General features: G+C 31.6%; 1 protein-coding gene and 1 long non-coding RNA gene across 2 annotated transcripts in view; one reads left to right on the top strand and one right to left on the bottom strand.

The window, feature by feature from the left end:
* Nucleotides 1-18953, top strand: part of LOC149476629 (uncharacterized) — a 444465-nt gene that overhangs the window by 136936 nt on the left and 288576 nt on the right. The window lies entirely within an intron of this gene.
* The window catches only part of LOC149476635 (tyrosine-protein kinase-like otk), a 65153-nt gene continuing 58394 nt past the window's right edge, over nt 12195-18953 (bottom strand). Inside the window, exons 10-18 of the mRNA XM_089711902.1 lie at nt 18369-18494; nt 17741-17848; nt 17238-17374; nt 16455-16583; nt 15674-15870; nt 14761-14872; nt 13788-13883; nt 12998-13123; nt 12195-12488 (exon numbers count right to left, since the gene is read on the bottom strand). Coding sequence (XP_089568028.1) covers nt 12357-12488; nt 12998-13123; nt 13788-13883; nt 14761-14872; nt 15674-15870; nt 16455-16583; nt 17238-17374; nt 17741-17848; nt 18369-18494 — 1163 coding nt within the window. The 3' untranslated portion in view covers nt 12195-12356. The remainder of the gene's footprint in view (nt 12489-12997; nt 13124-13787; nt 13884-14760; nt 14873-15673; nt 15871-16454; nt 16584-17237; nt 17375-17740; nt 17849-18368; nt 18495-18953) is intronic.

The following is an 18953-nucleotide window of genomic DNA, read 5'->3' as shown; positions in this document are numbered from 1 at the left end:
ATATTTTTTTCAAAATTATTCCAGGAACATCGGTACCTTTCTACATAGATTTAACGAAAGGTACCTACAAGTAGGTAAGGAATAAAAAACTTATTTTACAATGTTCGTTTTATTTTATTTCCCACTAGCTTTTCACCCGCGGCTTCGCCCGCGCAGTCAAAGAAAAACCCGCATAGTTCCCGTTCCCGTGGGATTTCCGGGATAAAAACTATCCTATGTCCCGGGGTAAAAAGTAGCCTATGTCCTTTCTCGGGTATCAAAATATCTCTATACCAAATTTCATTCAAATTGGTTCAGTAGTTAAGGCGTGATTGAGTAACAGACAGATAGACAGAGTTACTTTCGCATTTATAATATTAGTATGGATAGATTGCTTACAAATTATAATTACACTTTGGTCTTTGGACTGCTTGACATTGGATTAAAATGTCTGAGTTAGCATAACCACAAATTATAGGTAGTTTAATGTTTTCTTTAATGATGAGAATGAAAGTACCTAACAATTATATAAACAGCATAGGATCTTTAGTCGATCGTCAAAAGGTATATTTCGTCCAATAGTATCTAGTATCTACATACTATCTTTCTAATATTATAAATGCGAAAGCTTGTCAGAAAAAATCACGAACAAATACTGGACGGATTTGGATTGATCTTTAGGTGAATAACACATGACTCATGAGCTCACAAATACTTGTTATAACTTATAGGTACCCGCGGATTCGTCTGCGGGTTAAACCGCGCGGCACAGCTAGTAAAAACTGAAAATGCAATATTTTGTAGGTACATATCTATTGAAGAGAAAGCATGAAATAAGCAATGCAATTGCAAAATTCGTTACGATTCATAAAATAATCTTGTATCGTTGAACTCAATTTGCGTTTGAAGATGATGACGGTGACCAAATTGTTGTTTTGCCTTTTAGCAATAATTTACGTTGTAAGTTAAACATGATTTAAAAATTCTTCGTAGTACTTAAATATTTGGTATAAAGCTGAGTTTGTTTGTTTGAACGCGCTAAGTCAGGAACTACTGGTCCGATTTGAAAAATTCTTTCGGTTTTAGATAGCCCATTTATCGGGGAAGGCTATAGGCTATATATATATATATATCATCACGCTGAGACCAACAGGAGCGGAGCAATAGGTACGGGTAAAACCACACAGTTAAAATATCTAATGACATACCTAAATATAATATCCCTTTAATAAAGAAAGCCCTGCTAGTAGGATTATTGTAGACATATTATTTTCTATTTATTTTAGAAAGCGACCAGTTTTGAAAATATTCCATTCGAAACAGCAAAGGTGAGTTTCAACTTTATTTTATTGTGACATGGATAATTTATAAGTTAATAAAATTAAATAATTAAAATTAATAAAACATAATGTTACTCTTCAGTGTTCATATAATATTTGAAACTCCACAGTTTAGATAATAATGTAGACGTATACATGGCTGGATTGTACAAATTCTTTTTCTTTTACACTATTTGGTAAATACATGCATTATATTTTGATGACTACACGGACCTATTGGTGAGATAAGGGCATAGTTAAATTAATATTTTTCTTAATACATTTTACATTACAGGTGGTTTATCATAAACAGCGGCTGTGTATATTCCGACCGGGGAAACCGAAATGTTATGGCAGTGAAAAGGTTACATTATACCTCAGCCAAGCTAAGTTTGCACCTCGTTGGAGGTGAAAACTGAAGAGGTGCAAACTGCAAACAAAACAATAAATGCAAAGTAAAATCTAACAAACATTAATTGTTTACTTATTTTAAGTCATAGCGAATCCTTTTTTGCAGACCGTACGTAAGCATCAGTGTGACGTAATCGACGCGAGGTGCAAACTTAGCTTGGCCGAGTTGTACTTATATATTTCTGGGTTGACTGTAACCATAGACTATATACCTACTTATTACAGAGAACTGTAACCATGCATTTACATCAAACGAGCGAATACTCATTCTAACCCCATCAATCACTTATATTATGTCGAATTATTTTAGTGTAAACAGGCGTAGAGTATTATTTTGTTGTTCTTAGTGCAATAGATTATGCAATGTTCTAATACTGAATACGAGTTTTCGTTTACACTAAAAGATCACCAAATGCTCTTGCTTTAGCTCTACGTTCGAATGATGTAGGTAAATGCACCGCAGTCCGTTTACAAATCGTTTATAGGCCAGTGGAAATTAACATTAAATTCGCAAAGCACGATGTAGATTTGAATTTTTGGTATGTTGTTTGGATCAGTTAGGGTGATGTAAATCCCAATTTGCAACTTCGAAAAAGTTGTGCTCGCTGCGCACCACGTGATAAACTGCGAAAATTTTGGACTTTTTTCACTTTTTGCTCTAAAAGTCATAAACTATGCGTTTCCGACAAGTATGATTCAGTACATAAATTAAGGTTATTAAATTTGCAACAATTTAAGCCTAACCGCAGCTCTCTAAACCTTATAACGACTAAACTGTGGCCATTCGAAGATGGTTCATTTTTCCGGAAATATTGAAATTTTTAGTTTTGCTCCCGTTTGAAGCAAAATATTGGCAAAAACCGCTCGTTCTATGAGAAGTTCGTATAATAAAGTTGTAGTGCATTTAATTTTCTTTCATAAGAGCATAGAACAAAGTCTGTGAGACAAATATTTCACACACAATATCTGAAAAACAAAAAGAAGGTAGAAATAGATTTTTAAAGAATTGAAACTGAGAGCATATAAAATCATAAAAAGAATAATACTTATTCATTTGCAGGATAGGTAATTAACAAAATTACAAAATTTGGGAAAGTAGGAAAAAAGATTATACGCAAATAATAAACTGCGAAAATTTTGGACTTTTTTCACTTTTTGCTCTAAAAGTCATAAACTATGCGTTTCCGACAAGTATCATTCAGTACATAAATTAAGGTTATTAAATTTGCAACAATTTAAGCCTAATTAAAGCTCTCTAAATCTTATAGCGACTAAACTGTGGCCATTCGAAGACGGTTCATTTTTCCCGAAATATTGAAATTTTTAGTTTTGCTCCCGTTTGAAGCAAAATATTGGCAAAAACCGCTCGTTCTATGAGAAGGTCGTATAATAAAGTTGTAGTGCATTTAATTTTCTTTCATTAGAGCATAGAACAAAGTCTGTGAGACAAATAGTTCACTCACAATATTTGAAAAACAAAAAGAAGGTAGAAATAGATTTTTAAAGAATTGAAACTGAGGGCATATAAAATCATAAAAAGGATAATACTTTTTCATTTGCAGTATAGGTAATTAACAAAATTACAAAGCTAATTAAATTTGCAACAATTTAAGACAAACCGCAGCTCTCTAAACCTTATAACAACTAAGCTGTGGCCTTTCAAAGATAGTCAGTTTTTCCCGAAAATTTCAAATTTTTAGTTTTGCTCCTGTTTGAACCAAAATATTGGGAAAAACCGCTCGTTCTATGAGAAAGTCGTATAATAAAGTTGTAGTGCATTTAATTTTCTTTCATTAGAGCATAGAACAAAGTCTGTGAGACAAATAGTTCACTCACAATATGTATCTGAAAAACAAAAAGAAGGTAGAAATAGATTTTTAAAGAATTGAAACTGAGGGCATATAAAATCATAAAAAGGATAATACTTTTTCATTTGCAGGATAGGTAATTAACAAAATTAAATTTTCTACAACTTTATTTTATGACCTTCTCATAGAACGAGCGGTTTTGCCAATATTTTGGTTCAAACGGGAGCAAAACTAAAAATTTGAAAATTTCGGGAAAAACTGACTATCTTTGAAAGGCCACAGCTTAGTTGTTATAAGGTTTAGAGAGCTGCGGTTAGGCTTAAATTGTTGCAAATTTAATTATCTTTGTAATTTTGTTAATTACCTATCCTGCAAATGAAAAAGTATTATCCTTTTTATGATTTTATATGCCCTCAGTTTCAATTCTTTAAAAATCTATTTCTACCTTCTTTTTGTTTTTCAGATATTGTGAGTGAACTATTTGTCTCACAGACTTTGTTCTATGCTCTTATGAAAGAAAATTAAATGCACTACAACTTTATTATACGAACTTCTCAAAGAACGAGCGGTTTTTGCCAATATTTTGCTTCAAACGGGAGCAAAACTAAAAATTTCAATATTTCCGGAAAAATGAACCATCTTCGAATGGCCACAGTTTAGTCGTTATAAGGTTTAGAGAGCTGCGGTTAGGCTTAAATTGTTGCAAATTTAATAACCTTAATTTATGTACTGAATCATACTTGTCGGAAACGCATAGTTTATGACTTTTAGAGCAAAAAGTGAAAAAAGTCCAAAATTTTCGCAGTTTATCACGTGGTGCGCAGCGAGCACAACTTTTTCGAAGTTGCAAATTGGGATTTACATCACCCTAACTGATCCAAACAACATACCAAAAATTCAAATCTACATCGTGCTTTGCGAATTTAGGGTTTTTTAGTGTCGATTTCTACTGGCCTATTATGGGCATTTTGAAATATAATCTAAATAGTATAAAAGAGATAGATTTAAAATTGCGCAACCGATTTTTAATGGGTTTTAAATAGATAGTGTTTCAAGAGGAAGGTTTTATTGTGGTTTTTTTACACAATTTATTAGGTTTTACAAACCAAAACTTTTGTGCTTCTAAAATATTACAGAATATATAGAATTTGTACTATTTTCTATATTTGGATTAATAATATTATTTCTTAAAGATTCCGGGCGACCCATATGAAGTAGCTGAGCTCTTCACTGTTCAGAAGAAATTGTACGCGCAAATCGGAAACCTGGACGAAGTCGAAGAATAAACTTGTTTTAATGTTATTTATTGAATAAACTATTTGGAATCATTGAGCGACTTTTATTCGTTTCCCGAAAAATATATCCCCAATGCTATAGGTATGCTTCTGTTTCAATGATCGATTTTCTTTACTAGTAGAATTTTTGTGTGCATAGAATTTTTTATTAGTCTTAACCGGGGATCGAACCCAGTTGAAACATGCAGTATTTTTGGTCATGTAGTTCAAACTAATTCAAACAATAAGTATTAGGGTAAGATTGAGTATTAAATAGAAAATAAATTAGACAAGCCAATGATTTAAAAATGTATGTATCTATCCTATACTAATATAATAAAGCTGAAGAGTTTGTTTGTTTGAACGCGCTAATCTCGGGAACTTCTGGTCCCATTTGAAAAATTCTTTCGGTGCTAGATAGCCCATTTATCGAGGAAGGCCACAGGCTATATATCATCTCGCTAAGACCAACAAGAGCGGAGCACTAGGCGGGTAAAACCGCGGAGCGCGGCTAGTTATAAATAAAACTATAGGATTTAAAAAATAAAACACCATTATACATCGATTAATATTTATTACAAAAATCTCGCAATGCAAATTCCTTCATCAATCACTTCTAATACGAAGTTATTTAAAAATATATAAAAAAATCATACAATATTCAGTCTTAACGAAGACTTAAATAAAGGTTACAATCGCTTAAAACTAAATTAAATACGACATAATACAAAAATTAAAATTACAAGCCGATATAAAATTTATGAAATACCGAGCGAAGCACATCGATACGAATTGGCCAAATTTACATTTTTACAATTTTATTACTAGATTTAAATGAATAGTACAAATTGACTTTTTAATAAAAATATTCGCTTATACACTTATTTGGTTATAAGTATTTTAATCCAATACATAAAATGTTAAATGCAATATTTTTTTATAAATGTGTTGACCTTGTTTATTTTGAAAACATCGCAAAAAATGTTCGAATGCGTAATAAATAAACGATATTTTGCCCTTATTTCTTGACATATTCATCAATTTTGAGCTTATGTAAAACTAACAGACCAATAAAATAAATAATGAATATAAATAAGCGAACATCTTACAATAAAATCTTAAAAAAATGGGGATCACAAAATCCCATTTTTCTATGTCCACGAATAAAATATTAATTGCAATTACAGATTAGGGGGCGTTCAAGTATTACGTAAACCATTTTTGACCCCTCCCCCATTCCCCCTTGTAACACACTGATTTTTTCTGTACCGCAGAAACGTAGTAACGTTTTACGAGACACCCTCCCCCCTCCCACCAAATTGCCGTTACGTAATACATACTTGAACTCCCCCTTTGTTAACTAAACCTAATTACTAAGATCTGGCACTAAAAACTATCAGTTTAAAACTGACTTATGCTACGAGTATATATTATATATAACCTAAAAACTAAAAGCTAACTGTAAATACAACCTACACAAACTAAATCTAAAATGTCGTATGTAAAAATGATATCAAGGTGTCAGTCATATAAAAAATGATTACTTTAGGAATTAAATACTAAATTCTATTTAAAATAATAGCTGTCGAATTAAATACTAAAATTATAAAAAAAAAAACATATTTTCGTAAGAGATAAGTGCGAACGAGATAGCATGCTATCTATCGCCAATGTGTAATAGAGAAAACTATATGTTGAGATCGATTTCATACTGTTTTTGAATAGATCACTTTTGTGACTTCATTACATCTAAAATTACTTTTTCGATAAGTCTGTCGTTTTTAATCGAAATCTATGTTTTATTGACTTCTAAATATGGAGATAGTAATTATAAAATCCAAAACCGGTATAAATTAATTTGTTGCCTGCTCTGTCTAAAACTTGTAAACTCTACATACAGTACGAGCGGCAAAAAAAAAATCATATTGAATGACACTTGTCACAGAGCTTATAAGTATAGACTCACTAGAAAATTGTTTTTTATTTCACTAAATGAATATTTTGTTCCGTTATATTTGGCTACATAATCCTAAAATGCAATGATATTAAAAGTATAAACGTGTAGATTGCTTATAAGCACTCCGGGCATGTCAAAATGAGGTTGTCTCTTTTTGCCTCACGATATTTGAATCATGCCATCTCACTTTAACGTCTAATCGTGTGTGCGTTAGTGTAAGTACCATTTGAAGATTCAATGTTGTGTTGGTAATCTATCTACACATTTTCTTATATTGTCGAGCCAATTTAATAGGCAACATTTGACGTCTATCAATTTTTTAAAAACATCGATTAAAGTGAATTAATCGATACGGATTTGAAACATTTGTCAATCGAATTTATTAATTTATGATAATTTTTATTCACAAGTAATCAATGCATTCGATTCTAGATGTCATATTTCGATTTTTAGAGTAACGTCTCTGGTATTTAAAAAGAAAAAAGGTTTATTGACACAAAATTGTAGTGACGTCAGTTCTTCAATTCAGAAATTGTTTATTATGTTTAAAATGGTTTATCAGTAAAATGAAATCTTAAAATTACTTGTATCGGTCATTGTTATTATAAATATGTAGTTGTAATTGAAAAAAGTCAAGCCAATGTGCAGTTCTAACAAAACGAAATATCATGTTATTCTATGTCGTCGTTACTAGGTTACGTTCTTGAATTTTGTTGAACTGTCAAATGTTGCCTATTAAAATGGCTCTACTATAATATCATTGCTAAAAAGTATTTATCGAAACAAACTATACTCTAAAATCATAATCATAAATACGATGCGACTTACAAACTATTTCTATATATTTGAAACCTAGATAACCTACTTAAAACCTATAAATGCAATATCTGGTATCAAAGAATGTACAATTTAAACCCTAATGTCCACGACTTTAGCCAAATATAAACTAATCTGTACAGTCAGAAATTTAAGTTTTTACACATTTTTTTGAAGAAGTTACTTTTAAAACAAAATTTATTTGGCGAATTTACTTATTGATTAAAAATCCTGTTTAACAAAAAATGGTGGTTTTAATTTTTATCAAAATACATTGTTGGAAACAAAATTTAATTAAGAAAAATGAACATAAAAGAACTGTTTTTAAGGATAAGATACACATATTAGAAATATCAATACTATTTCCAATCAATAGGCCTTACAATTTCATAAGATATTTAAAAAGTAATTAAATCTAATAAGCATTTACTTGCTGACCGTACCTACATAATTTCGATTCGAATAGGACGAGAGATTTCACAAATTTTGGACGATACACCTTACACTAAAGTATCACTAAAATATCACTAAGTTACACGAAAATAATACTAACTTACACTAGAGTATCACTAAGTAACACTAAAGTATCACTAAGTTACACTAAGTTACATAAAGTTACACTAAAATGGCTATTCATCAGTCTTAATCGCTAAACTTTATACAGATTGGCAGTTTCATTTAGCTGACGGTTTTTATCTTAAGCTAAGTATGTCTAAGTACATTGGTTATACTTTATTTTTAACTTGGTTAACTTAAAAATAAGTGCTTACATCAATTATTTTTTAAGAAAAGATGTTCTGAAAAAATTACCACGTTTTTGGATCATTTTCACAGGAGTCAACAACAAATATTAATAAGCAAAATCTTGATAATTAATGGGACATGAGAAACACTAACTTTCAATATAAGGAAAATCATCAAAATTGATTTACTCAATAAAATTTAAACGAAATATTTACATTAAATTGCTTTCGAATTGACTAGTTTATTAAGTTTTTTTTAATAACAGTTAAATCCATACTTAATATTGTAAAGCTGAAGAGTTTGTTTGTTTGTATGTTTGAACGCGCTAATCTCAGGAACTACTGGTCCGATTTGAAAAATTATTTTGGTGTTAGATAGCCAATTTATGGAGGAAGGCTATATTATATCATCACGCTAAGACCAACAGTACGCGGTTTCGCAGCCACGCGGGTGAAACCACGAAGCGCAACTAGTAATAGATAAGAATAAATAATAGTAACATAATTTTTTTTTATATTTCAGGACAATTTTCACACACGGCACAATCTGATCCCATACTAAGCTTTCGCTTGTGTTATGGAAACCAGATGGCTGATAAACATACATATTATATAATTTTTAAATAAATACTTATAAACATAGATAAATAATTAACACTCAGACACAGAGCAAACATCTATGTTCATCACACAAATATTTGCCCCGGGTGGGAATCGAACCCACGACCTCTGGCTTGGAAGGCAAGGCCACTACCAACCAAGCCAACCGGTCAGTCACAACCGGTCAGACAGAATGTTGTGTTTCTGTGTGTTTAAAAGTTTTGTATACAACTTATTTATAAGTATACAAGTCACTAATAGAGTGTAACCAATATAAATCTTATACATAATATAATAAATGCAAAATCTACTAGAATACACTTAATATAATATTTTAAAACGATTCCCGTTTCTTATTGACATCGATTTGACATCCATTGAAGTAAAGTTTTATCAAAAATCGATTAGCCGTTTTGAAAAGAAATCGTTTTAAAACATACAAAAACTAAATAACTACATAATACTCGTTGTATATTTTTAAAACGTAATTTATTTAATATATCATAATTAATTTTATATTTATATGAGATATTTCTAATTGTTGGAAACCAACTAAATAATAAAAAAGAGCGTGTGTGTTGAGCACACATGTCAGAAGTGAAACTTCATTGGCAACATTCAAAGATACCATAATCGTCACCTCACTCCATGACGTGACGGTATTGCCATGACGTAACATTGAAATTTTACTCTCAACGCGCCTATAAAAGTTTCACTTCAAAAATGTATACGTTGCAAGTTAGAATATTTTTGTTTGAATTCTATCGTTGTTAAAATTAAAAAAAATATATATACAGAGTGATTTTTTAAATGGTTTTTTAAGGAAATCTTCTAGTAAACAAAAAGAAGTCATAACCACTTAATTATTTTTTCAAGTATGGTATAATTTATACATTGTTTCTAACATCTACGTTAAAATAAATGTGTAAGAGACCGATTTTTAACAATACATATTAACTTATGAATTAATCCCAGGAATACCATAAAAAATCAGCCTGTATATGATAAATTAAATCCTACTAATATTATAAATTATGCGAAAGTTTGTGAGGATGTGTGTGTGTGTGTGTGTGTGTGTGTGTGTATTTGTTACTCTTTCACGCAAATACTACTGAACCGATTACAATAAAATTTAGCACACATATAGAGGGTAACTTGGATTAACACATAGGATAGGTTTCATCCCGGAAATCCCACGGGAACGGGAACTATGTGGGTTTTTCTTTCAAAACGCGGGCGAAGCCGCGGGCGGAAAACTAGTCTTATATATAAAAATGAATCGCAAAATGTGTTGGTAAGCGCATAACTCGAGAACGGCTGAACCGATTTCGATAATTCTTTTTTTATTATATTCCTTGAAGTACGAGGATGGTTTATATGTAGAGAAAACGTAAATATGTACCACGGGCGAAGCCGGGGCGGACCGCTAGTTGTATATAAAAATGTAAGTAATAATTGTTACAAAACTATTAAATGCTATAGAAATCTAAAATACAAAACTTATAAAATATAATACAAAATGTAAATGCATTAAAATGACTAAAACTAGGACTATGTTTAAATAAAAAAATCTAATATAAGGTAAGTTATGGATTATTTACTAATTTTAAATATAATATAGCTGTTTCTGTAAACGTAAAAAATATCAAAAAAATCGGTCAAGCTATTTCGGAGAAGTTGATTTACAAACATAGTGACGATGAAATTATATGAAAATCACTTTGTTTTTTTCATAATTATTTTTATACAAGCATAAATTCTGCAAATAATTATTTATTTTTAGCCTTTCAATTTGTGTTAATTGTAGAATTTTTGACAATTTTAAAATTATTTTTAAGTTTTTATAATTATAAAATTTTACTAACTTTAAAACTTTCTTGCGACATTCGAAATAGAATATATATACCAAAAATCCATAACTTACCGTTCCTACATTTTAAGAAATATACAGTCTTATGTCGAATAAAATGAGATTTCTTGTGAATCAGTTATTTTAAATACTTTCATAATTAAGCTTGTATAAACGTCAAAGTTATATTTTAAAGTTATTATCTGTAATTGTAATTAAACTAACCGGCATTTTGAAACGCGGTCACCCATCAGACTTTGGACTTGATGTATAGTTGCTTAACCAACTTATTTATAAACTAAATTATTTCCATTTCACACACTGGCTTGTCTGGTAGAGATAACCAAAAAGTGACAAGTGTTTCATACATTTTCTATGCAATCTAATTTAGATAATATTATCTCAAACCAAGTTATTAAAAACTTAAAATATCTCCATTGCACACAGTATTGTCTGGTAGAGATCGCCAAAACTATATAAACTATAAGTGTTGTTCATACATTCCTATGTAATATAATTTTAATCTGCAAGTTACAATTGTTTCTACGCATCGGTCACCCATCCACAATATAACCGCGCGTAACGTTGCTTAACCCGTGACGCGTCCTACGTACAGGCGGTTGCTCGTAACTCAAAATGGTACTGTAGCGTCCTGCGTACAACGACTGTTCATAACGCGGCCAATGACTTTGAAGGTCACCTGTAGTTCTTACAAGTGAATGTTTCCAGTATAAAAAATATTTCTCTATGCCTTAAACATTTATAATTCGAATCGACACGACTCCGAGACAGGCAATAGAGACCAAAACCAGAAAATAAAAAAAAAAAGTGAATCATTGATTGAGTTGCGTCATCGGCCATAGTTTGTGACATTTGTCTTGTTCAACGAATATTTGGATTGTGAATTATGCCGAGAGGAATAATTAGATGAGTGATAATTGAGACGTATATTACTGGAAATTTTACGTAGAATACGTTTATGATATTGGTTTTAGGGATATTTGAAGAATACTCAGTGAAAAAGTGTCTCAACTTTTCAGTGCGGAAGACGCAAAATGGCGCTTTTTTTCTTGTTGATGTGTGAAAATATAAGTGAATGTATTTGGCAATCGTGTAGTGATATGAAAACGTGAATATGATCATTTGATGACTCAGCATTATCATGTAAGTGTTAGTATGTAAGCAATTAAAATTAAAACAAAAGAAAATCAATTTTTTATAATTTTATAGAAAAAATATATCGTCATGATTACATTTTTATGCTATAACTAGTTTCTTCCTCTTTCCAAAAATATATCATACATGGCATATAATTATAGAACAATAGGGTAAATAAAATTTTCAAACTCGGTAGTCATAAAAAAGCTAGATTTCGTGAACTCCCTTGACACTATCGGGATCGGTGCCGGCTGTGCGCCGGACGCGTAACGGGTTAACCATCTATATCGATATTTACAATTGAAAAACATAAAAAAACTGTCAAGTGCAAAATTTTTAACTTCCTATACGTGACATTCTAAATACTTATAAAACGTAATATTTATTTAGAAACTCCGGTTACCCATCCATTTCCCGTCACCGGTCACTGTAACTTAACCGTTCATTCGTTCAAATCGCTCTTTGAATGTTGCGATTCATTTTCCGCGGTTATTTCTTGAACTATATTCGTAATTTCTTCGAATATTTCTGTAAATTGAGGCCTGTCTGTCGGTATTTTGTTCCAGCAACGTTTCTGTAATAAAAATATATTATTATTATATATTATTTTTAAGCTATTGCATAGCTTCTATCGCAGGCCTTGAGCGCGGGGACCGAATCCAGAAATTCCGTAACGAAAAAACCTCACGCTCCCCACGGGGACGGGCGCGGAGGTGTGGCTTGAAGGCATAGCATGCAATAGCTTTACCCCGGCAGTCCCCGAGTGTCACACGTCTTTTTTTATTAGTTTTTAAAGATTTTTACGCAAATAATACAATTAATATATAATGTATTCATGGGAATAAGCAGATAATTTTAGTATTTTTTTGAAATTTCAAGTTCAAGTTGAAAAAAAAAAAAGAAATTTGAAATATTTTTTGATGATTAAATTTTTTTTTATTTGGTATTTTTACAATCACACAAAAAAAAATCAACTATCACTTCAATCATCATCAAAACAAAAGTTTTTTAAGCAAAAATTTTCACTCCAAAAAAAATTTTTTTTATATATTTTTTATTAAAAATAAAACAAATTTCACTCACAAGCAGCGCTCCCAATTTGTCGGGCATCGAATCCGGGACCGTCCATTCGAGGGAACCATTTTTGATTCTCTCTAGCACTGAGTTATCGTTCAATTTTGCGAATGGCAACTCCGCCTTTGTGTAAATCTGAAATCAATTAAATTTTAATATAATAAAATAATAATAAACTAGCTTTCCGCCCGCGGCTTCGCCCGCCGCTTAGTATTGTCTAAAACATAATAAATTATATACTAAAACCTTCCTCTTGAATCTATTATCTCTATCTATTATCTCTATCTATTAAAAAATACCGCATCAAAATCGGTTGCGTAGTTTTAAAGATTCAAGCATACAAAGGGACATAGGGACAGAAAAAGCGACTTTGTTTTATACTATGTAGTGATTATAAAGTCGAAGAGTTTGTTTGTTTGTTTGAACGCGCTAATCTCAGGAACTACTGGTACGATTTGAAAAATTCTTTCAGTGTTAGATAGCCCATTTATCGAGGAAGGCTATAATAGGCTATATATCATCACACTAAGACCAACAGGAGCGGAGCACTGCGGGTAAAACCGCGGAGCACAGCTAGTATATTATAATTAAAAAAAAAACTCATTTTTTATATAATAACTAGTGGTCCGCCCCGGCTTCGCCCGTGGTACCTACATGTTGAAACTATCCAATCTCTCAAGTTGGATCGAACTGCACATGGTGTGCGAATTTTATTATAATCGGTTAAGTGGTTTAGGAGTCCATTGAGGACAAACATTGTGACACGAGATTTATATATATTAAAAATTATTATTATTACCTCCCATATAGTAGCAGCGAACATATAAGCATCAGACTTAGAGGAATAATCTCCTTCTAGAACTGACTCTGGCGGCAACCAACGGAGCGGTATCACCTGAAATTTTAATGTATGAAAAATTGTAATAATTTAATGGGTGATTTTTTGTTTCTTTTGCTATATGTATATGTCGTGGCCATATCGTATGCTCATTTCATGATATGATCGATCATTTCGTGAAATGGTCGCATCTCATGAAAAGATTGGATGTCTATTGGCCACATGATGCCTCATGATGTGGTTTGAGCAGATCAATGATAAGAAATTGTTTCCCGATATGGCCACGACATATACATGTAATATAGAAATAAATAGAATTTAAAGTATAGTGGCAAAATTTTGTCGTGAATATGAAATTTAGACAGGGTTTTTTTTTTACAATAACAATTATCGGATCAGTTACTATTTAATATAATCTATTTTAAAATATTTTGTATAAAATAAAAATGTTGGGTTGTCTTTTCTTACATCTTTGTGTATATTATAGTTTTGAGTGAAACGGTCATCTAGAAATTAAAGACTTTTAACGGATTTTAAACGCGATTTATTCATTATATTATTTTCCCGACGTTTAATTTCTAAATGTATAATAGTCGCGTAAAAACTAGAGAATACTAAAATTCATCTACTTTATGATTTTAGATATCCATGTAGATACAAAAACATATATAGATAAAATTACAAGTTTAAACTCAAACAAACTCAAACATTTATTTAATAAATTAGACTTCTTCTAGAAGCACTTTTGCATCGTCATAACATATTTTTAACATTTACCACCGATTCGGAAAGCAGTATCTATGGAGAAGAACCGGCAAGAAACACCATAGTTGCTCTTTAGATATACTATTGACATAGAAACAGTTATAGATACGAGTATAATTATAAATACAGTTAAAGATACAGGTATAAGTACAGGTATAATTATAATTACCTGATCGTGCATTTTATAGTATTCCTGTGAATGTGGCCCTCGAGATAAAGCTGGGAAAGATAGCTTGAGTTGCAACTGCGATGTGATCAGACAATTCCGGGCCGATATATCACTGAAAGAGGCAATAGGTAATATAGTTATGTATACAGGTAATTATGTTTATATTTTTGAGAGTTAATACACATAGTATTACTATGTGTATTCCAAATTACATGTTAACCCATTTTTTCTTTTTCAAGTCATAGTAAAAAATAGAAAATTAACAATAATAATAATTTATGTTTGAACTTTCAAAGTTGGTAACAATTATACAGGATGTTATATTTAGATGAGTCAGAACTGGAACGTTTGAGACTATGACACATAAAGTTTTGTTCTTTAACAACATGGGTCATCGATTTTAGTCACGATAAACTGCTTTTAATACAAAAAAAATTATTCGTTTGGGAATTGATCTCGGACGGTTATGAAATAGGTATATTACATTATTTCTGTCGAGATATCAATTATATTGTTTTAAGTAGTTAATTTTACAATTTGTATGTATATGCAACATTACTACTTCTTACCTACCTATTTGTACCACTATTACACAGTATTTTGTCTGGAAGAGACCCCTTTAAAATAAGTCCACCCTCCGCTCTTCTATAAATAAATATATAAATAAACAAGTGTCCCAGCGGTGGGACAGTGAGCCACCTGTCCCATACTAAGCTTTCGCTTGTGTTATGGAAACCAGATGGCTGATAAACATACATATATAATTTTAAATACATACTTATAAAGATAATTAACACCCAGACACAGAGCAAGCATCTATGTTCATCACACAAATATTTGCCCCGGGTGGGAATCGAACCCACGACCTCTGGCTTGGAAGGCAGGGCTACTACCAACCCATATATAAACTCACCGATGCGTAGCCCGTTTGCTGGCTATCTTGCTAGCTGCACTCGCTAGTTGCTGTCCCAAAACTGCCCGGTGCAAGTGTCCCAGCGGTGGGACAGCGTGGGCAGGTTTGGGCAACGCGTGGGACGAGCCCACTCGCGTAACGTACTCCGCGTTCTCTTCGTCCGTGCGGGTTGCGATTAGGAACGTTTTTAGATCACCCTGTAGATTAAATTTATGTTGAATTATAGTAGAGCCAGCCAGCCAGCTAGGCAACATTTGACAGTTCAACAAAATTCAACAACGTAACCTAGTAATTACGACATAGAATAACATGATATTTCCTATATACGACATATTTATAATTATAATGACCAATACAAGTAATTTTAAGATTTGATTTTATTGATAAACCATTCTAAACATAATAAAACAATTTCTGATTTAAACAACTGACGTCGCTGCAATTTTGTGTCAATAAACCTTTTTTCTTTTTAAATACCATAATATTTTCTAAAATAATGTATCATTTGAATAAAATTTTCTATCTCCAGTACATTACTACTTCACCCTAAATATATGTATGTATAATCTATACTAATATTATAAAGCTGAAGAGTTTGTTTGTTTGAATGTGCTAATCTCAGGAACTACTGGTCCGATTTGAAAAATTATTTCGGTGTTAGATAGCCCATTTATCGAGGAAGGTTATAGGCTATATATCATCACGCTAAGACCAATAGGAGCGGAGCAATGCGGGTGAAACCGCTGAGTACAGCTAGTATAAAATATATAAAATAACTCACCCAGTCTGTATGTTCCAATACCATATAGTGCGGTTCCGATTCATTGCATAGACCAAAAATACGAGAAATATTCTCGTGTCGCACATTACGGAATAACTCTAGTTGTCTGCGGAATTCTGCTAATTGTGTCTGAAAATAAAAATTATGTAGTTTTAGCTACTATTATGTATTCTGTGGTTTTAGTATGAAAAAATATTTATGTACATGGTGGCCAAAAAAAATATCTATAATAAGTAAAAAAAAGTTCTAAAGAAGTTGAAAATTTATTCATGATGAAGTGCTTTTTTGGAGTGAAACTTCTTTATCGGGGTTGGAAAAAAAATTTAGTGTAACATTCTTTCGTTACGCGTGACATTTTTCCGTTACGCGCCATCTTTTTCTTATCCCTACCACGCGTGATTCGACGTATTTCTGTAAAGTTGCATATAGTAAATTATTTTTTAAAAAATAAGGGCTTAAAGAAGTTTCACTTCTTACGTGTGTACACACACATTTTTTTTAGAAATAAAAGAGTGTGGGCCAAGTACACGTGTCAAAAGTGACATCTTTGGCAAGATACAAAGTTTGGTATCTTTGAATCGTCGTCTTACTCCATGACGTGACGGTATTGCCATGATGCGACCTTGAAATTTGACTCTTAACTCGCATTAGACGATATTTCACAAGATTTTTTAAAAGATATCGCACATTAAACAAAAAAGAAATTTTAATTTATACACAAGAATAATGTTCTATAACATAAAAAGAAACCCAAAAATAACAAAAACCTTATAAAATACATACCTCATCCTTAGTACTGAGCGCCTTAACCAAAATTGGTCGGATTTTAGCTTCCGTGTCACTGTCGTCCTTATTTCTCAATTTCTTCACTTGCAATAAATCTATTTTGGCCAACCAAACGTCACCAAATTCACCACGACCTGAACAAAAAAAAAAATTAAAATCTTGAGAAAAAAACTATATAATTACAACAATGAAAAGCTTAACAAAATGGTTGTGAAAACTGCATGCAATTTTATCAAGAAATTTTGAAGTTACGCAAGTACAAACTGAGAAAAAAAATCATTTTGAATATCATCCGTGGTTTTTACTCTATAGTTAACCATTTGGCATAATAATAGCTGTATTTTTAAACAGCTATTTTTATATTATTCAAAAACTATCTACTGACATTGCTAAATTTCACTAAATTGGAATAATAGTTTTTATATGCTCAATTTTATTTTACATACATACATAAAAATTAATTCCTAAACAATTTTTGATAAGATTAAAAAAATACATACCCAAAATAATTTGTTCCGTGATCAAAGACTTTGGTATTGACAACTGATCGTATCGCCCCGATTTCTTTGACATTCTTGACATACATGATACCTCTGAATCGTCTGCGCCTAGATAAAATAAAAAGATAGATAGATAGATAATTCTTTATTGATAAAAATAAAATATAGATAGATCGATAATTCTTTATTGCACACACTTGTTGTTTTTATGCAAACAGATGAAAGTATGTACAAATGGCGGCCTTATCGCTAGGCAGCGATCTCTTCCAGACTACCATTAATTTGAACAGGGAAACATTTAAAGGAGGTGGGTGAGCAAAAATTATTGCGTTGGGAAAAATAAATTTATATATTTTTGAAGTTAAACTTCTTTAGGCGCGTTGAGAGTAAAATTTCAAGGTCGCGTCATGGTCATACCGTCACGTCATGGAGTAAGGAGACGATTGGTATCTTTTAATTCTTGTTAAAGAAGTTTAACTGGTCGGCACACAAGCTCTTCTTTTTAATTAAAAATCATGTTCACACGATAAATATTTTTTATAAAACTGACTGACTTACTGCCTAACAGTCAATCTGACTGACTGACTGACTTACAGTCAAACTGACTGACTGACTGACAGATACATACCGCTATCCCTCTCATGCAAAAGTCGGCCATTATGCACGGGAACTCCATTTTGCGGCACTTTCTTATCTTCCCCTTCTTCTACTAACTTCTCTCGACCTTCTACCATTTCTAACTCTTCTTTTTCACCTGAAATATTATTATATAATTAACTAGCAGTCCGCCCCGGCTTCGCCCGTGGTACATATTTACGTTTTCTCTACATAAGAACCATCCTCGTACTTCAAGGAATATAATAAAAAAAGAATTAACGAAATCGGTTCAGCCGTTCACAAGTTATGCGCTTACCAACACATTTTGGGATTCATTTTTATATTATAAAGATTTCTAGAAAAGAGTTGATTCAATTTTTAAGTGTAAAGTTTTATTTATAACTTGAATAAGGATATTTTAAAAGGTTGAAGAGCCATTTGAAATTCACTTCAAAAGAACAGGACAACAATTTTATTTCGAATTCGAATAAGACAATGTTTTTATATAAATTGTGTCAGTTTTTATTCGTTTGCAATACTTTCATATCTTTACAATAAAGAAGCAAAACTCTGCCAAAGCGTCTGCAGGGCAGAGTTTCCTTAAGAACGTAAACTA

The sequence above is a fragment of the Colias philodice genome, chromosome 27 (assembly GCF_061535455.1).
Source record: "Colias philodice isolate Cphi_HAF_F1 chromosome 27, ilColPhil1 Martin Lab GWU primary, whole genome shotgun sequence".
NCBI lineage: Eukaryota > Metazoa > Arthropoda > Insecta > Lepidoptera > Pieridae > Colias > Colias philodice.
This window is presented reverse-complemented; position numbering and strand designations above follow the sequence as displayed.